The sequence below is a fragment of the Danio rerio genome, chromosome 18 (genome assembly GCF_049306965.1).
Source record: "Danio rerio strain Tuebingen ecotype United States chromosome 18, GRCz12tu, whole genome shotgun sequence".
NCBI lineage: Eukaryota > Metazoa > Chordata > Actinopteri > Cypriniformes > Danionidae > Danio > Danio rerio.
The window spans coordinates 53,167,119-53,182,500 of NC_133193.1; the positions used below are offsets into that span (position 1 = coordinate 53,167,119).

Sequence of the window (15,382 nt, forward strand, 5' to 3'; positions counted from 1 at the left end):
CCAGTGCATAAATCTGTCAATGCATACATCTCAATTTTTAAGCATTGATGGTTTTGTGGTCCAGGGTCACATATTTGAATATTGTAATGTATGTAAATGAGCTGAGTGTTTTCCTCACCGTTGCCATGTCGATAGAGGCCGTGGCTTCGTCCATGATGAGGATGCTGCTCTTCCTCACGAAGGCCCGAGCGAGACAGAAGAGCTGCCGCTGACCCTGACTGAAGTTCTCTCCTCCTTCAGTCACCACTGCATCTGTGTGTGTGAGATAAAAACATTCAGGTAAGTTTACAGCGTGTATATTAATGGCAGGGTGTTGTAAATTAGCTAAAAACCACAATGTCTGTAATGCTTTTGTGAAGCGGTTATATTATAAATATTGCACATATAATATATATATATATATATATTGCATATATATATATATATATATATATATATATATATATATATATATATATATATATATATATATATATATATATATATATATTATTTTGTTATTACCGAGTCCTCCAGGTAGAGCTTTAACAACCGGCATCAGCTGAGCGATTTCCAGAGCCTCCCACAGCATTTCATCAGTGGCTTTTCTCTCTGGATCCAGATTAAATCTGCAATACAGAGAACAACTAGATATTATAGTCTGAGGACAAACTTTATGGTGGCTTGAAAAGCCGAGTCTGAAAGTTTGAAGTCGTTTTAAAGTGTAAACAACTGAAGTAGTTTATATGAAGTTTGAAACAGTCGGCACAGATAATTACTTACCTGTTAGCATGTTAAGGTGTTGCTAGGTGGTTGCTAAGGTGTTGCTAGGCGTTTGCTGTGGTATTCTGGGTCATTGTTAAGGTGTTGCTAGGGTGTTCTGAGTGGTTGCTAGGCAGTTGCTAACATAAATTAGCATGATTCTAGCATGAATTAGCATGTTGTTAGCATGACTCTAACATGAATTAGCATGTTGCTAGCATGATTCTAGCATGAATTAGCATGATTCTAGCATGAATTATCATGTAACTAGCATGATTCTGGCATGAATTAGCATGATTCTAGCATGAATTAGCATGTTTTTAGCATGATTCTAGCATGAATTATGTTGTTAGCATGATTCTAGCATGAATTAGCATGATTCTAGCATGAAGTAGCATGTAACTAGCATGATTCTAGCATGAATTAGCATTTTGTTAGCACGATTCTAGCACGAATTAGCATGTTAGAATGGTTCTAGCATGAATCAACCTGTTTCTAGCATGAATTAGCATGATGTTAGCATGACTAGCATGTCATTAGCATGTTTCTAGCAAGATTAGCATGTCAGTAGCATGTTAAAACTATTATGTGTTAGAACAGCTATAGTCAGTCTATGGGACAGTTGCCAGGGTGCTGAAATTGGTTGCTAGGGAGTGGCTAGTAAGTCTAAAAGTCATCAGTGATTGGCTGCTGGCTAGACTGAGTTAAATGAGGCCAGACTCTTGTCTGTAGGACAGTCTGATGCAGAGTTATGAGCTCACAAAGGTTAACCCAATGATAAGTCAATGGGACTTTTGGGAATTTTCTGAGTCCTTTTTCAGAAAACCGAAAGTCGGATCAGTTAGAAAAGACATAGCAACTTGAGTCAGACCAGTTTGAAGGTTTAACGAAAGTTTGAAGTATGTAGCTTGAAAGGCTTAGGAGGAGATACACTTTAAAATTAGTTTAAGAAGAATAAGAAGTTAAAGTGAGATAACAGTATGTTGACTTTTCAAGCCACCATAATAACAGATAAGCTAGACCTGAAGACTAGTGTAGTCTGAGATATTCTAATTCTGAGATAAAAACTCAGATGTTTTGTTAAAGAAATGTACTTCTTTTTCTTATTAGAACTGGGTGCGAGTCACTGAATTCCCATTTTAAACATGTAATGCCAGCAGTAAAGGAATAAGTGTGTGTGAGTCCTCACCGGATGGTCCCACTGAACAGTATGGGGTCCTGCAGGATGATGGAGAACTTTGATCGGAGCGTCTGCAGCGGAAGCTTTGAGATGTCGATGCCATCAATGCTGATCTGTCCTGTAAGAGAACAGAATGTTATATACTTATTCCCTCAGGATGGAGGAATCTGACCATCAGGAGCTGCTCTTACCCTCAAACGTGTCCACCATCCTGAAGAGAGCCAGAGAGAAGGAGGATTTACCGCTGCCCGTCCGCCCACAGATGCCCACCTGAAGGAGAATATGCACAGAGAAGCAGCGTAAAGGCCTTGTTTACGATAAACAGACGTCTTTTAGTTCTTAATTTGAGGCAGAACAAAAGTTGGAAGAATAGTAATCTCACCTATTTTCACAAAGTCTAAATATATGTAACTTACCGGCCACTTTATTAGGTACACCTTTATAGTTCCAGGTTGGAGCTATTTTGCCTTCAGGTGTTGTAGATTCAACAAGCTTCTGGAAAAAATAGATTTTGCTCCATATTGTCATGATAGCATCACACAGTTGCTGCAGATTTGTCGGCTGCACATCCATGATGCCAATCTCCCGTTCCACCACATCCCAAAGCTGCTCTATTGGGTTGAGCTCTGGTGACTGTGGTGGCCATTTGAGTACAGTGAACTCATCGTCATGTTCAAGACACCAGTCTGAGATGATTGAGCTTTATGACATGCTGCGTTATCCTGCTGGAAGTAGCCATCAGAAGATGGAGACACTGTGCTCATAAAGGGATGGACATGGTCAGCAGCAATACTCAGGTAGGCTGTGGCGTTGATGCTCAATTGATACTAATGGACCCAAAGAAAATCTCCCCCACACCATTACACCACCACCACCAGCCTGAACCGCTGATACAAGGCAGGATGATCCATGCTTTCATGTTGTTGAGGCCAAATTGTGAGCCGAGCATCTGAATGTGTGAGCAGAAATGGAGACTCATCAGAGCAGCAACGTTTCTCCAATCTTCTGTTGTCCAGTTTTGGTGAGTCTGTGTGAATTGTAGCCTCAGTTTCCTGTTCTTAGCTGACAGGAGCGGCACCCGGTGTGCTCTTCTGCTGCTGTAGCCCATCCGCCTCAAGGTTGGACGTGTTGTGTGTTCAGAGATGCTCTTCTGCAGAGCTCGGTTGTATCGAGTGCTTATTTGAGTCACTGTTGCCTTTCTATCAGCTGAACCAGTCTGGCCATTCTCCTCTGACCTCTGGCCTCATCAACAAGGCATTTGTGCCCACAGAACTGCTGCTCACTGGATATTTCATATTGAGAGGAAAACCCCAGTAGATCAGCAGTTTCTGAAATACTCAAAGCAGCCCGTCTGGCAGCAACAACCATGCCACGTTCAAAGTCTCTTAAATCCCCTTACTTCCCCATTCTGATGCTCGCTTTGACCTGCAGCAGGTCCTCTTGAACATGTCTACATGCCGAAATGCATTGAGCTGCTGCCATGTGATTAGCTGATTAGAATTTTCAGTTAACAATTAAACTCTTACGGTAAACAAAAATCCACACAACAGGTGTACCTAATAAAGTGGCCGGAAAGTATGTGTATGTGTGTGTTTGTGTGTGTGTGTGTCCTGACCTTCTGTCCAGGTCTGATGTGAGCGCTGACGTGTTTCAGCACTGGTTTCAGGCTGCTGTCATATCGAACGCTCAGATTCTGGATCTGGATCTCGCCGTACTTTGGCCATCCTGCAGGAACCTGAGCGGGAGCTGAACACACACACACACGCACACACACACTTTAATATTTTACACATTCGTTTCTGATTATATGCAGAGAATATAAACTTTATAGTATTTAAATTTAAGACATTTTAAGACTTAAGGAATAAGGGACACTGTTTTTCTCACTCATATTTTGTGTTTTGCAGCTCATGCGTGCGTGTGTGCGCGTGTGCGCGTGTGTGCGCGTGTGCGCGTGTGCGCGTGTGCGCGTGTGTGTGTGTGTGTGTGTGTGTGTGTGTGTGTGTGTGTGTGTGTGTGTGTGTGTGTGTGTGTGTGTGTGTGTGTGTTTGTATGTGTGCGTTTCTCACTCATGATGTTGTCGTAACTCTCCGGCTGAGTGTGTATCAGGCCGCTGACTCTCTTCACACACCCCAGCTGCACCTCCATGTCTGCCAGATTCCTCACGATCCAGTTCAGGTAGTTGGAGACCTGCAGGAGCACAGACATAGATGTGTATGTGTGTGTGTGTGTGTGTTTGTGTGTTTGTGTGAGTATGTATGTGTTGGTATATATGTGTATATACATGTGTGCGTGCATGTGTGTTTTACCATGAGAGCGTATGTCAGTCCCAGTCCCACCAGTCCAGCTGAGAGCTGACGGTACAGAGCGTTGGTTATCGATGCCACTGCTGCAATCAGCACCACCAGCGCACCGATGTACTCCTGAAACACAAGCAGAACATACACAGGCATTAGTATGCTGAAACTCAACCTCAATATAACAGTGACTTATATATAATAATTCAGGAGGGACTGTGTGTGCTTGTGCGCATGTGTGTGTGTGTGTGTATGTACAGCTGGAGTTATCAGCCCCCCTGTATATTTTCCCACCAATTTCTGTTTAATAAAACAAAAATTAGTTTCAACACGTCTCTGAACATATTATAACATAGAAGACATGCTTCATTACCATGCGGACCTCTAGCCAGCGATTGGCCGCCGTCAGGAAGAGGGAGGAGATGTTATTAGCATCTGTGTGTTCCAGCAGCTTCTTCTTAAACCTCTGCTCGTGTCTGAAAACACAGTCAAGTCAGTGTACAGAGACCTCTCTCTCTCTCTCTCTCTCTTACAGAATAGATCTATGAAATAATTTAGTAAACATGCAAACCTTATAATAACTATCTAATATTTTAAGACATATTTCACATATATTTGCGTCTGCGTGTGTGTGTGTGTGTGTGTGTGTGCGTGCGTGCATGTGCGTGTGTGTGTTACCTAAAGGCTCTGATAGTTGTGAGGCCCTCAATGGTCTGTGAGTAATGAGACAGAAGTGGCATCTCAGTGCTGTCCTCCAGCTGCTGCAGATCTCTACAACACACACACACACACACACACACACACACACACGTGTAATGCCAGTATAACTGATATGTTACCAATATTACCATGTTTAGCAAGTTGTACCAAACAGATTACTATGAACTCAATGGTGAAGCATTATGAATGTTAAATGATTACAATCTAGATGGATGCATGGTTGGTTGGCTGGATAGATGGTTGGATGGTTGGTTGGTCTGTTGGTTGGTTGGTTAGTTGGTTGGATAGATGGTTAGAGAGTTGGTTGGTTGGTTGGTTGGTCGGTCGGTTGGTTGGTTGGGTTGGTTGGTTGGTTTGATAGATGCTTGGACGGTTGGTTGGTCGGACGGTTGGTTGGTTGGTCTGTCGGTAGGTTGGTTGTGTTGGTTGTGTTGGTTGGTTGAATAGATGGTTGGACAGTTGGTTGGTCGGTCAGTCGGTCGATCGGAGGGTTGGTTGGTTAAATAAATGGTTGGTTGGTTGGTTGGTTGGTTGGTTGGTTGGATTGGTTGGTTGGATGGATGGTTGGACAGTTGGTCGGTTGGTCGGTCGGTCTGTTGGTTGGTCGGTCGGTCGTTCGGTAAGTTGGCTGGTTGGATGGATGGATGGTTGGACAGTTGGTGGGTCGGTCGGTTGGTCAGTCAGTCTGTTGGTCGGTCAGTCGGTCGTTCGGTCAGTTGGTTGGATAGATGGTTGGACAGTTGGTGGGTCGGTCGGTCGGTTGGCTTGGCTGGTTGGTTATTTGGTTGGTTGGTTGGCTGGATAGATGGTTGGATGGTTGGTTAGACTGTCGGTTGGTTGGTTGGTTAGTTGGTTGGTTGGGTTGGTTGGTTGGATAGATGGTTGGACGGACGGTCGGTCGGTCAGGCGGGCCGGTCGGTTGGTTGGTTGGGTTGGTTAGATGGTTGGTTGGTCTGTGGGTTGGTTAGTTGGTTGGGTTGGTTGTTTGGTTGGATAGATGTTGGACGGTTGGTCTGTCAGTTGGTCGGTTGGTTGGTTGGGTTGGTTGGTTGGTTGGTTGGACGGTTGGTTGGTCGGTCGGTCAGTCAGTTGGTCGGTCGGTCTGGTGGTTGGTTAGTTGGGTCATTAGGTAAGTGGTTGGTTGGTTGGACGAATGGGTGGATTGGTTAGTAGTTTGGTTGGTTGGTTGGTTGGTTGGTTGGTTGGACGGTCAGTCAGTTGGTCAGTCGATTGGTTGGTTGGTTGGGTCAGTGGGTGAGTGGTTGGTTGGTTAGACGGTTGGTTGGACGAATGGTTGGTATGTTGGTTGATTGGTTGATTGGTTGGATGAATGAATGATTGGATGAATGGTTGGTGGTTGAATGGTTCATTAGCTGGTTTGCTATAATCTCAATAGTGAAGCAGCGTAAATGTTCCTTTGATTCTGCTTTATATATTGCGACTGACCTGGACGCCACCCTGAAGTATTTCTGGATGAAGTAGCAGGCGACGGTAAGCGGCAGCAGAGCGATAAGAAACACTGGAGTGACGTATGAGATCACGCCCACAGCAGAAACACACAGCAGAGTCGAGCGGCTCAGACACTCCATGGTCACCGGAATATGCTGAATCACACACATAAATATACCACATTTATTCATTCACATATTAGTGTGAGTATTGTGAAGTATTATATGTTCGTCGTTGTCTAACATTTCTGTGATTTTGTATTTTACACTACCTGGTCAATAGTGTTAGTGTCCGTTGAGAATCGGTTCAGTATGTTCCCCAGTGGAGTCGTCTCAAACAATCTAAAACACAGAAGAGTTTGTGCATTCAGTTTTTAAAGTCTAAAGTTCTTTGATGCTCCCTCCACTCATAAAAGGGATTTTTGCACAATAGCTCCCCTTTAAAATGAATGTTGATCGCATCTCACACAGACCTCATTGGTGCGAGGACGATGATCCGCAGGAGGCTGCAGTGAAGCTCTTTGGCCACTCGTAAACCCGTCCATTCGACCGCCAGAGATGTGACGAGACACAAAACGATGCCCAAAGCACACAACAAACAGAAGACCTGCAGATACCAGGAGTGGCTGAACACACAGTCCTGAGAGAGATGAGCGGAACACAATTCAGACCAGCGCTCTACTAATATCCAACAATGCTTTGTAAGTCTGGTAAATTTTGTCTTCTGCTGTCTATACAGTGCAAACAATGAAACCCAGACTCAATACTCTTTGTATTTTTAGATTTTGTGCATTTTGTTGCACATTTCAGATGAGGAATTCAGTAGAGGGCACTGTCTATAGTTTTGCGAATCAGAAATGTTACGTAGGGTTAATTTTGTTAACATTTCGATTAAAAAATTCACTAGAGGGCGCTGACTACATTTTTGCTGACATGAAATGTGATACAAAGGGTACAATTTTTATACATTTCAGATAACGAGTCCAGTAGAGGGGGCTGGTGCATTTTCGGGATCTGAAATGTGGTACATTTTGCCAGTGAGGTATGCACAATAATTGTGTATTTAGTTTGAAAGAAATACTATTTTATTTAGCCCACTCTCAGATGAATAACAATGCTAACTTATTATTTCTGAAATTAGATTAAAATGTTCTTTCTTCATTTTGCTTTATTTTAAAATTATAATGCTTCCATAATATGATTTAAGCACTGTTTTTTTAGCTTAAACTTAAATGCACTTTTGCTCAAGGTTTCCAAAGAATTTGTCTGTTATGAAATCGATTCTGTGAAATTATAAAGACACTTCTACCAGAATAACAAGCTATTCAGCCGGGACTGTAAACTGTGTTTCAGTGGACAGACGGTCTGCTGGGAGATCCAGAAATGCTCAAACATCTGCGTTCACACCCTCGAGACCCGACAGCAGTGTGTTTGTGTGCTTGTGTGTGTGTGTGTGTGTGTGTATCTACTTCATCAAATTTTGGGGACAAATTTGTACCTAAATGTGAGTAAAACCTTACAAAATCTACAAAAGCTTTTTTTGGGGTGTCCTCATTTATTAATTTGTAGATCTTGAAAGAGCCTGAAATACGTTACTTTAGGGTTTGTTTATTGTACATTCCTGATGTCAAATCCATTAGAGGGCGCTGTCTACAGTTTTGCGAATCTGAAATAGGTCACTTGTGCTCCATTTTCTTGTATGTTTCAGATGACGAATCCTCTAGAGGGCGCTGTCTAAATTTTTTTAAAAATAAAATACTTAGGGTACATTTATTGTACATTTCAGATGGCAAATCCACTACAGGGCGCTGTCAACAATTTTACAAATCTGAAATACGTTAGTAAGGGTGTGTTTATTGTACAATTCAAAAGACAAATCCACTTGAGGGCGCTGTTTACAATTTTATGAATCTGAAATACCTTACATAGGGTTTGTTTATTGTATTATTCAAAAGACAAATCTTCTGGAAAGCGCTCTTTACAATTTAAGTAATCTAAAATACGTCGCAGGTATGTTTGTTGTATGTTTTAAATGACAAATCCTCAAGAGGGCGTCATCTACATTTTTGTAAATTTGAAATGCGTTACTTAGGATACATTTATTGTAAATTTTAAATGTCAAATCCACTAGAGGGCGCTGTCTGCAATTTTGCGAATCTGAAATACGTTACTTATGGTCCATGTTGTTGCATGTTTCAGATGACAAATCCTCTACAGGGCGCTGCATACATTTTTGTGATTCTAATATACGTTACTTAGGGTTCATTTATTGGTCGTTTCAGAAGACGAATCCTCTAGAGATCGCTGTCTACATTTTTGTGAAACTGAAATACGTTACTTAGGGTTCATTTTGGTGTACGTTTCCGATGACAAATCTTCTAGAGGGCGCTGTCGACTGCTATTTGCAAATCTTAAATACTTTACTTATGGTTAGTTTATTGTACATTTCAGATGGCAAATCCACTAGAGGGCGCTCTTTACAATTTTGCAAATCTGAAATACGTTAGTAAGGGTGTGTTTATTGTACAATTCAAAAGACAAATCCACTTGAGGGCGCTGTTTACAATTTTATGAATCTGAAATACCTTACATAGGGTTTGTTTATTGTATTATTCAAAAGACAAATCTTCTGGAAAGCGCTCTTTACAATTTAAGTAATCTAAAATACGTTGCAGGTATGTTTGTTGTATGTTTTAAATGGCAAATCCTCAAGAGGGCGTCATCTACATTTTTGTAAATTTGAAATACGTTACTTAGGATACATTTATTGTAAATTTTAAATGTCAAATCCACTAGAGGGCGCTGTCTGCAATTTTGCGAATCTGAAATACGTTACTTATGGTCCATGTTGTTGCATGTTTCAGATGACGAATCCTCTACAGGGCGCTGCATACATTTTTGTGATTCTAATATACGTTACTTAGGGTTCATTTATTGGTCGTTTCAGATGACGAATCCTCTAGAGATCGCTGTCTACATTTTTGTGAAACTGAAATACGTTACTTAGGGTTCATTTTGGTGTACGTTTCCGATGACAAATCTTCTAGAGGGCGCTGTCGACTGCTATTTGCAAATCTTAAATACTTTACTTATGGTTAGTTTATTGTACATTTCAGATGGCAAATCCACTAGAGGGCGCTCTCTACAATTTTGCAAATCTGAAATACTTCACTCAGGGTTTGTTTATTGTACATTTCAGATAATAAATCCAGTAGAGGGTGCTGTCTTCAATTTTGAGATAAATGCAATAAAGATGGCTAAAGAATAAAGAGGTTGAGTAATTCAAGTAAAAATGAGTAAACCATTTTTGTGTGAACTAACCCTTTAAACTGAAATATTTCCACAATTTTCATAACATATTGAAGCTGCTATTGACGCCACACGCGTGTATCTGACCTTAGTGAATGTGCAGTTTCTCTCTGCACTCTCGCTCTGCGCTGCGATGACGTCTGATGTCCAGTGTGCGAGCCAGAAGTCGATGGCGACCATCAGTGAGTGTTTTGCAAGCTGAGAAACGATGAGAAGCGGCAGCAGAAACAGACCGGCTGCTTTCAGATACGTGGCGAAGGAGCTCCACGGAATGGTGGTCCTGTGACGCAGCTCCGCCCCCAGGCTGTCCTCATCTGTGCTGGTGGAGCTGTCTGAAAAAACACAACCACGCCTCCATTTACTGGAGACTCACTCTCATTTGAATAAGTGAGTTGTTTATTGAGATTCACTCTGAATGAATCATTTGAATCAGTGAGCTGTTTTCCTGAAGACTCACCCTGAATTAATAATTTGAATCAGTGAGCTTTTTACTGGAGAATCACTCTGAATAGATCATTTAAATCAGTGAGTTGTTTACTGGAGACTCACTCTGAATAGATCATTTGATTCAGTGAGGTGTTTACTGGAGACTCACTCTAAATGAATCATTTGAATCAGTAAGTTGTTTACTGGAAATTCATTCTGAACAGATCAATTGAATCAGTGAATTGTTTATATAAGACACTCTGAATAGATCATTTGAATCAATCAATTATTTACAGGAGACTTACTCTCAATAGATTATTCGAATCAGTGAGTTAATCACTAAAGACTCACTCTGAAAGATCATTTGTATCAGTGAGTTGTTTACTGGAAACTCACTGTGAATGAGTAATTTGAATCAGTGAGTTGTTTACTGGAGACTCACTCTGAATGAGTCATTTGAATCAGTGAGTTGTTTACTGGAGACTCACTCTGAATGAATCATTTGAGTCAGTGAGCTGTTTACTGGAGACTCACTTTGAATGAATCATTTAAATCAGTAAACTGTTTACTAAAAACTCATTCTGAATGAATCATTTGAATCAGTGAGTTGTTTACAGGAGACTCAATCTGAACAGATCAACTGAATCAGTGAGTTGTTTACCAGAGACTTACTCTAATGAACTAAAATCACTAACACTGAAACTACCTTTGTAAAACCTAAAGAGAAATGTGTTCACAAAATAAAAAGTAAACTAAAACAGCAATGAAACCAACTAAAACTAAACTGACAAGCACAGCACATTTAAACATAGCATCATAATAATAACTAATTTAACCTATAATAAACTTGAACTGGACCAAATAATAACTTTCCATTAGTAAACACACACACACACATGCTGAATAAGTGCGGTAATGGATGCTAATGCACTCATGCATGAATGAATGAAGGACTAGAGGAGAAGATTCAGAGATTTCTTCATGCATTAGATGCTTCTGGACTGAACACATGCATGAAAATAATGCCTTTGCACCAAATATTCTCATTAATTATCACTAATGCGATAACACCAGCAATGTCCTTGCGTTTCTGGAGGATATAAAGCCCTCTGAATTCTTCACCACCTACATGCAGAATACCTGATGTTTCAATTATAGCTCAGGGCAGTGTAGGGGTTGTGTAGTGTATTGTATAGTGTTATGTAACTCTGTGAATGCTGTATTAATGGTGCAGTATATTCATATCTTGGGGCTGCATGCTATTCATCTGAGCAAACTCAAAGATTCATGCTATTGAGTGCAGACCTTTCACTTCACTAACAGCCACATCAGCCACTGCTTATTTCCCAAATGTCCAGAGTGGAGAAACAACACAAACAAGAACATCAGAATGTCATAAATGACATTAAAGAAGCATCTAAATAAAGGAGAAAATGTATTCAAATCTTACTTATTTATTAATTATATATATATATATATTATGCATGTATGCATGCATGTATGCATTTTTTTATTTATTCAGGTATGCATTTATTATTTTATTTATCCATTTATGTATGCATGTATGCATTTGTTTATTTATTTTTTTTATATTCATTCATTTTATGTATTTATTTATTTATGCTTCAATGGTTTTATTATTTTATTTATGCATGTATGCATTTATTTATTTTTATTTATTTATGATCACTTCAATGAACATTTTAAAAATATAATTAAACATTATTATTGTTTTATATTTATTTACTTTAAAAAGTGAATACATTAAAAAGATTAAAGATAAAAGAATATATAATTTAAATTATATTTAAAAAGATAATTGACAAAAATTAATTATTGGTTGCATTTATCTATTTATTTATTTGTTTATTTATTATTTATTTATGTGTGTATGCATTTCTTTATTTGTTTGTTTATTTGTTTGATTGTTAATTTTAGAAGTAAATTATGATGTTTTGGTGGAAGCACTTTTTTGTTATAAGCAAGCACATTTAAGAAGAACTTAAGAAGAAATAAAATGTTGTGAAAAATAAAATAGAGATATTATTATCATTATTATTCATAATTTTTTTTAGAAGAACATGATTGCAATAAAGTAAAAAAAAAATATTTTTAAATATCTATGTTTTGAATAAAAAAATAAATAAAAATAAATAAATAAATATATATATGTATATATATATATATATATATATATATATATATATATATATATATATATATATTTATTTATTTATTTATTTATATATTTATACTTTTATTTATTCAATGCATTTTTAGGAACCGTCATATCAAAATATTTAAAAATATTAAATATGCCTAATATTGACATTTGAATTCATAAAAAAAAAAATTCATTAAATGATTTATGTGTCCAGGTGTACTCATGACGAATAGAGTAGCACAGTGTTTTTACCTTCGTCTTCATCATCAGTGGCCACGGTATCTCTGGAGTACATCATCGCCCGTCTGAAACTCTTCCTCTTCAGTTCAGTCGAGTTCTCCTGCAGATAAATACCAACAACACTGCAGATAAGTTCTATATTAGAAGATCATTATATAAAAGGGTTTTATAAATAATACAAATGTTAATTAAGTTAATTAAATACACATAAAAATAAACCAATATTTAAATGTATTTCATTTTGGACATTATATTATAAAGTAAGCTCTTCCTACTTTGTCCTGTCTGTTCATCAGAGTTCTCCACTGCTCAAACAGCTCCGGTTCTGCACACTGGATGTCCTTCAGAGTCCCCTGAGTCTGTACCGTCCCGTCCCGCATGGCTATAATCTACAGAGAAACACACACTGAAAACACTGCTGAACGCTTTCCAACAGTTCAGACAGACTGGAGTCAGTCAATAGCTGTGCTTTCATTTAAAGATGTCAATTAGATTTATGCACAAAACATTAGTGAATAATGCAGCGTCTCGAATCAGAGAGAAGAAACTCCTCAGTTTCTGCTAAACTGTCACAGATATCACTGAGAGAAGTGGATTTCGCTGCACTGTTGGGATTCTCAGTTGGGAGACTGGCGGAGGGCTGAGGTCTTTAACAATCAGCACAGCAGCATTCACTCATTCATTTTCTACTGCTTATCCAGGGCCGGGTTGCGGGGGCAGCAGTCTCAGGAGAGAACCACAGACTTCCTTCTCCCCAGACACTTCCTCCAGCTCCTCAGGGTGGATCCTGAGATCCCGTTCCCAGGCCAGCCGAGAGACATAATCCCTCCAGAACTCCTCCCGGTGGGACATGCCTGGAACACCTTCATAGGTAGGTGTCCAGGAGGTGTCCGAAAAAGATGCCCGAGCCACCTCAGCTGACTCTCGATGTGGAGGAGCAGCAGCTCTACTCTGAGCTCCGAGCTCACCCTTTTCATAAGAGTGCGCCCTGCCACCCTGTGAAGGACACTCATTTCGGCCGCTTGTATCCGAGATCTCGTCCTTTCAGTCTTGACCCAAAGCTCATGACCATAGGTGACTGACTGGTAAATCGAGAGCTTTGCCTTTCGGCTCAGCAAAACAACATTTCAGATCTTTTACAATGTAAAGCTGCATGAATGCATGCGCAGACTTTCCTCACTGAGTGTGTTTAGAGCAGAGGTCATGTGCATTTCTTCTTGTCAGATCAATAGTTGATCCCCCTCAGTTGTGTGCAGACAGCTTTTCATGCACATCTTGCAGTTTCCATTAGGCAATTTCTAGTGCAATAAACCAAAATGTGCGTAATCATAGGGGGATGGACACAGAGCTACTGAAAGATGATACTGAAGTGTGTGTTACCCAGTCTGCGTGTGGTAAATACTGCAGTTTGTGTGTGACCAGCACCACACTCCGCTTCTCCTGACGCAGGAACTTCAGGATGCCTTCATGCATGAGGTGATCGCTAAGGTGGATATCCAGAGCCGAGAACGGGTCATCCTGGACACACACACACACACACACACACACACACACACACACACACACACACATTTACACTACTGTATGCTGGACACAGAAACACTTATAGGGTGGGGCGATCAGTCCTTTTGGGGTGGGGCTTTTAGTCCTTTTGGGTGGGGCCATCAGTCCTTTTGGGTGGGGCTATTAGTCTTTTGGGGTGGGGCTATCAGTCCTTTAGGGCGGGGCTATCAGTCCTTTAGAGCGGGGCTATCAGTCCTTTTGGGTTGGGGCTATCTGTCTTTTGGGGTGGGGCTATCAGTCTTTTGGGGTGGGGCTGTCAGTCCTTTAGGGCGGGGCTATCTGTCTTTTGGGGTGTGGCTATCAGTCCTTTTGGGTGGGGCTATCAGTCCTTTTGGGCAGGGTTATCAGTCTTTTGGGGTGGGGCTATTAGTCCTTTATTGCGGAGCTATCAGTCTTTTGGGGTGTGGCTATTAGTCCTTTTGGGTGGGGCTATCAGTCTTTTGGGGTGTGGCTATCAGTCCTTTTGGGGTGTGGCTATCAGTCCTTTTGGGTGGGGCTATCAGTCCATTTGGGGTGTGGCTATCAGTTCTTTTGGGTGGGGTTATCAGTACTTTTTTTTTATAAATATTTCATTTTATTTCCCAGATTGTTAATTTTAGCTATTATGCCGTGTTCACATCAGATGTGGAAGAAGCGTCAAGCACCAGTGATTTATATGTTAAGTCAATGCAAAGGTGCGAATAGACATCCTGCGGCGCAATACGTGCGAATGGCATGGCTCGAATTGAGCGTTTTGCGTGTTTGACGTGTGAATTGCGCGAACCGCTCAATTTGGAAAATCTGAACTTCAGCGGACGCGAATCCACGTCTGTTTGATTGACAGGCAATCCGGTCAATCAAAACACTGTCAACATCAGGGTGAGCTATTAATCATAGAATGGTCAAACTTATCCTTCAAGTATTGTGTGTAGAGAGTGTGTATGTGTTCAGAGTGTGGGTAAAATGACAACTCACCAAGAAAACCACATTAGTTTGCTGGTAAAGAGCTCTGGCGACGCTGATGCGCTGCCGCTGACCACCGGAGAGGATGATGCCCTGCACACACACACACAAACACTGCTGAATCTCACACACTGTCAAACACACACACACACACAGTATACAGCAGAATGTGTGTTTGCTCAGATTCATACCAAATGACGTACCCGCTCTCCAATCACTGTCTGATCTCCCTGAGGAAGAGTGTCGATATCAGGCCCCAGCTGACAAACCTCGATCACATCCTTATACCTGAACACACAACAGACAAAATACTGGATACACGCTTTAAACATGACATTTACACTAAAATAAA

The 15,382-nt window shown here is 40.5% G+C and overlaps 1 protein-coding gene across 21 annotated transcripts in view; it reads right to left on the bottom strand.

Annotated features, from left to right (window-relative positions):
- abcc8b (ATP-binding cassette, sub-family C (CFTR/MRP), member 8b) overlaps positions 1-15,382 on the bottom strand; it is a 47,385-nt gene that overhangs the window by 4,186 nt on the left and 27,817 nt on the right. For 5 of the 21 annotated variants that reach the window (XM_021467928.3, XM_073929740.1, XM_073929737.1 and 2 more), the window contains 18 exons: positions 15,222-15,318; positions 15,043-15,123; positions 13,906-14,043; positions 12,801-12,914; positions 12,538-12,625; positions 9,783-10,027; positions 6,860-7,026; positions 6,659-6,728; positions 6,385-6,542; positions 4,897-4,989; positions 4,592-4,694; positions 4,231-4,344; positions 3,991-4,111; positions 3,537-3,667; positions 2,113-2,191; positions 1,931-2,039; positions 505-608; positions 119-252 (listed from right to left, as the gene is read on the bottom strand). In XM_021467928.3, the coding sequence (XP_021323603.1) occupies positions 119-252; positions 505-608; positions 1,931-2,039; positions 2,113-2,191; positions 3,537-3,667; positions 3,991-4,111; positions 4,231-4,344; positions 4,592-4,694; positions 4,897-4,989; positions 6,385-6,542; positions 6,659-6,728; positions 6,860-7,026; positions 9,783-10,027; positions 12,538-12,625; positions 12,801-12,914; positions 13,906-14,043; positions 15,043-15,123; positions 15,222-15,318 (2,146 nt within the window). Of the gene's footprint in view, positions 1-118; positions 253-504; positions 609-1,930; positions 2,040-2,112; positions 2,192-3,536; positions 3,668-3,990; positions 4,112-4,230; positions 4,345-4,591; positions 4,695-4,896; positions 4,990-6,384; positions 6,543-6,658; positions 6,729-6,859; positions 7,027-9,782; positions 10,028-11,426; positions 11,460-12,537; positions 12,626-12,800; positions 12,915-13,905; positions 14,044-15,042; positions 15,124-15,221; positions 15,319-15,382 lie in introns of all 21 variants that reach the window. The other 16 variants (XM_021467929.3, XM_068214974.2, XM_073929742.1 and 13 more) reach the window with 5 other exon arrangements.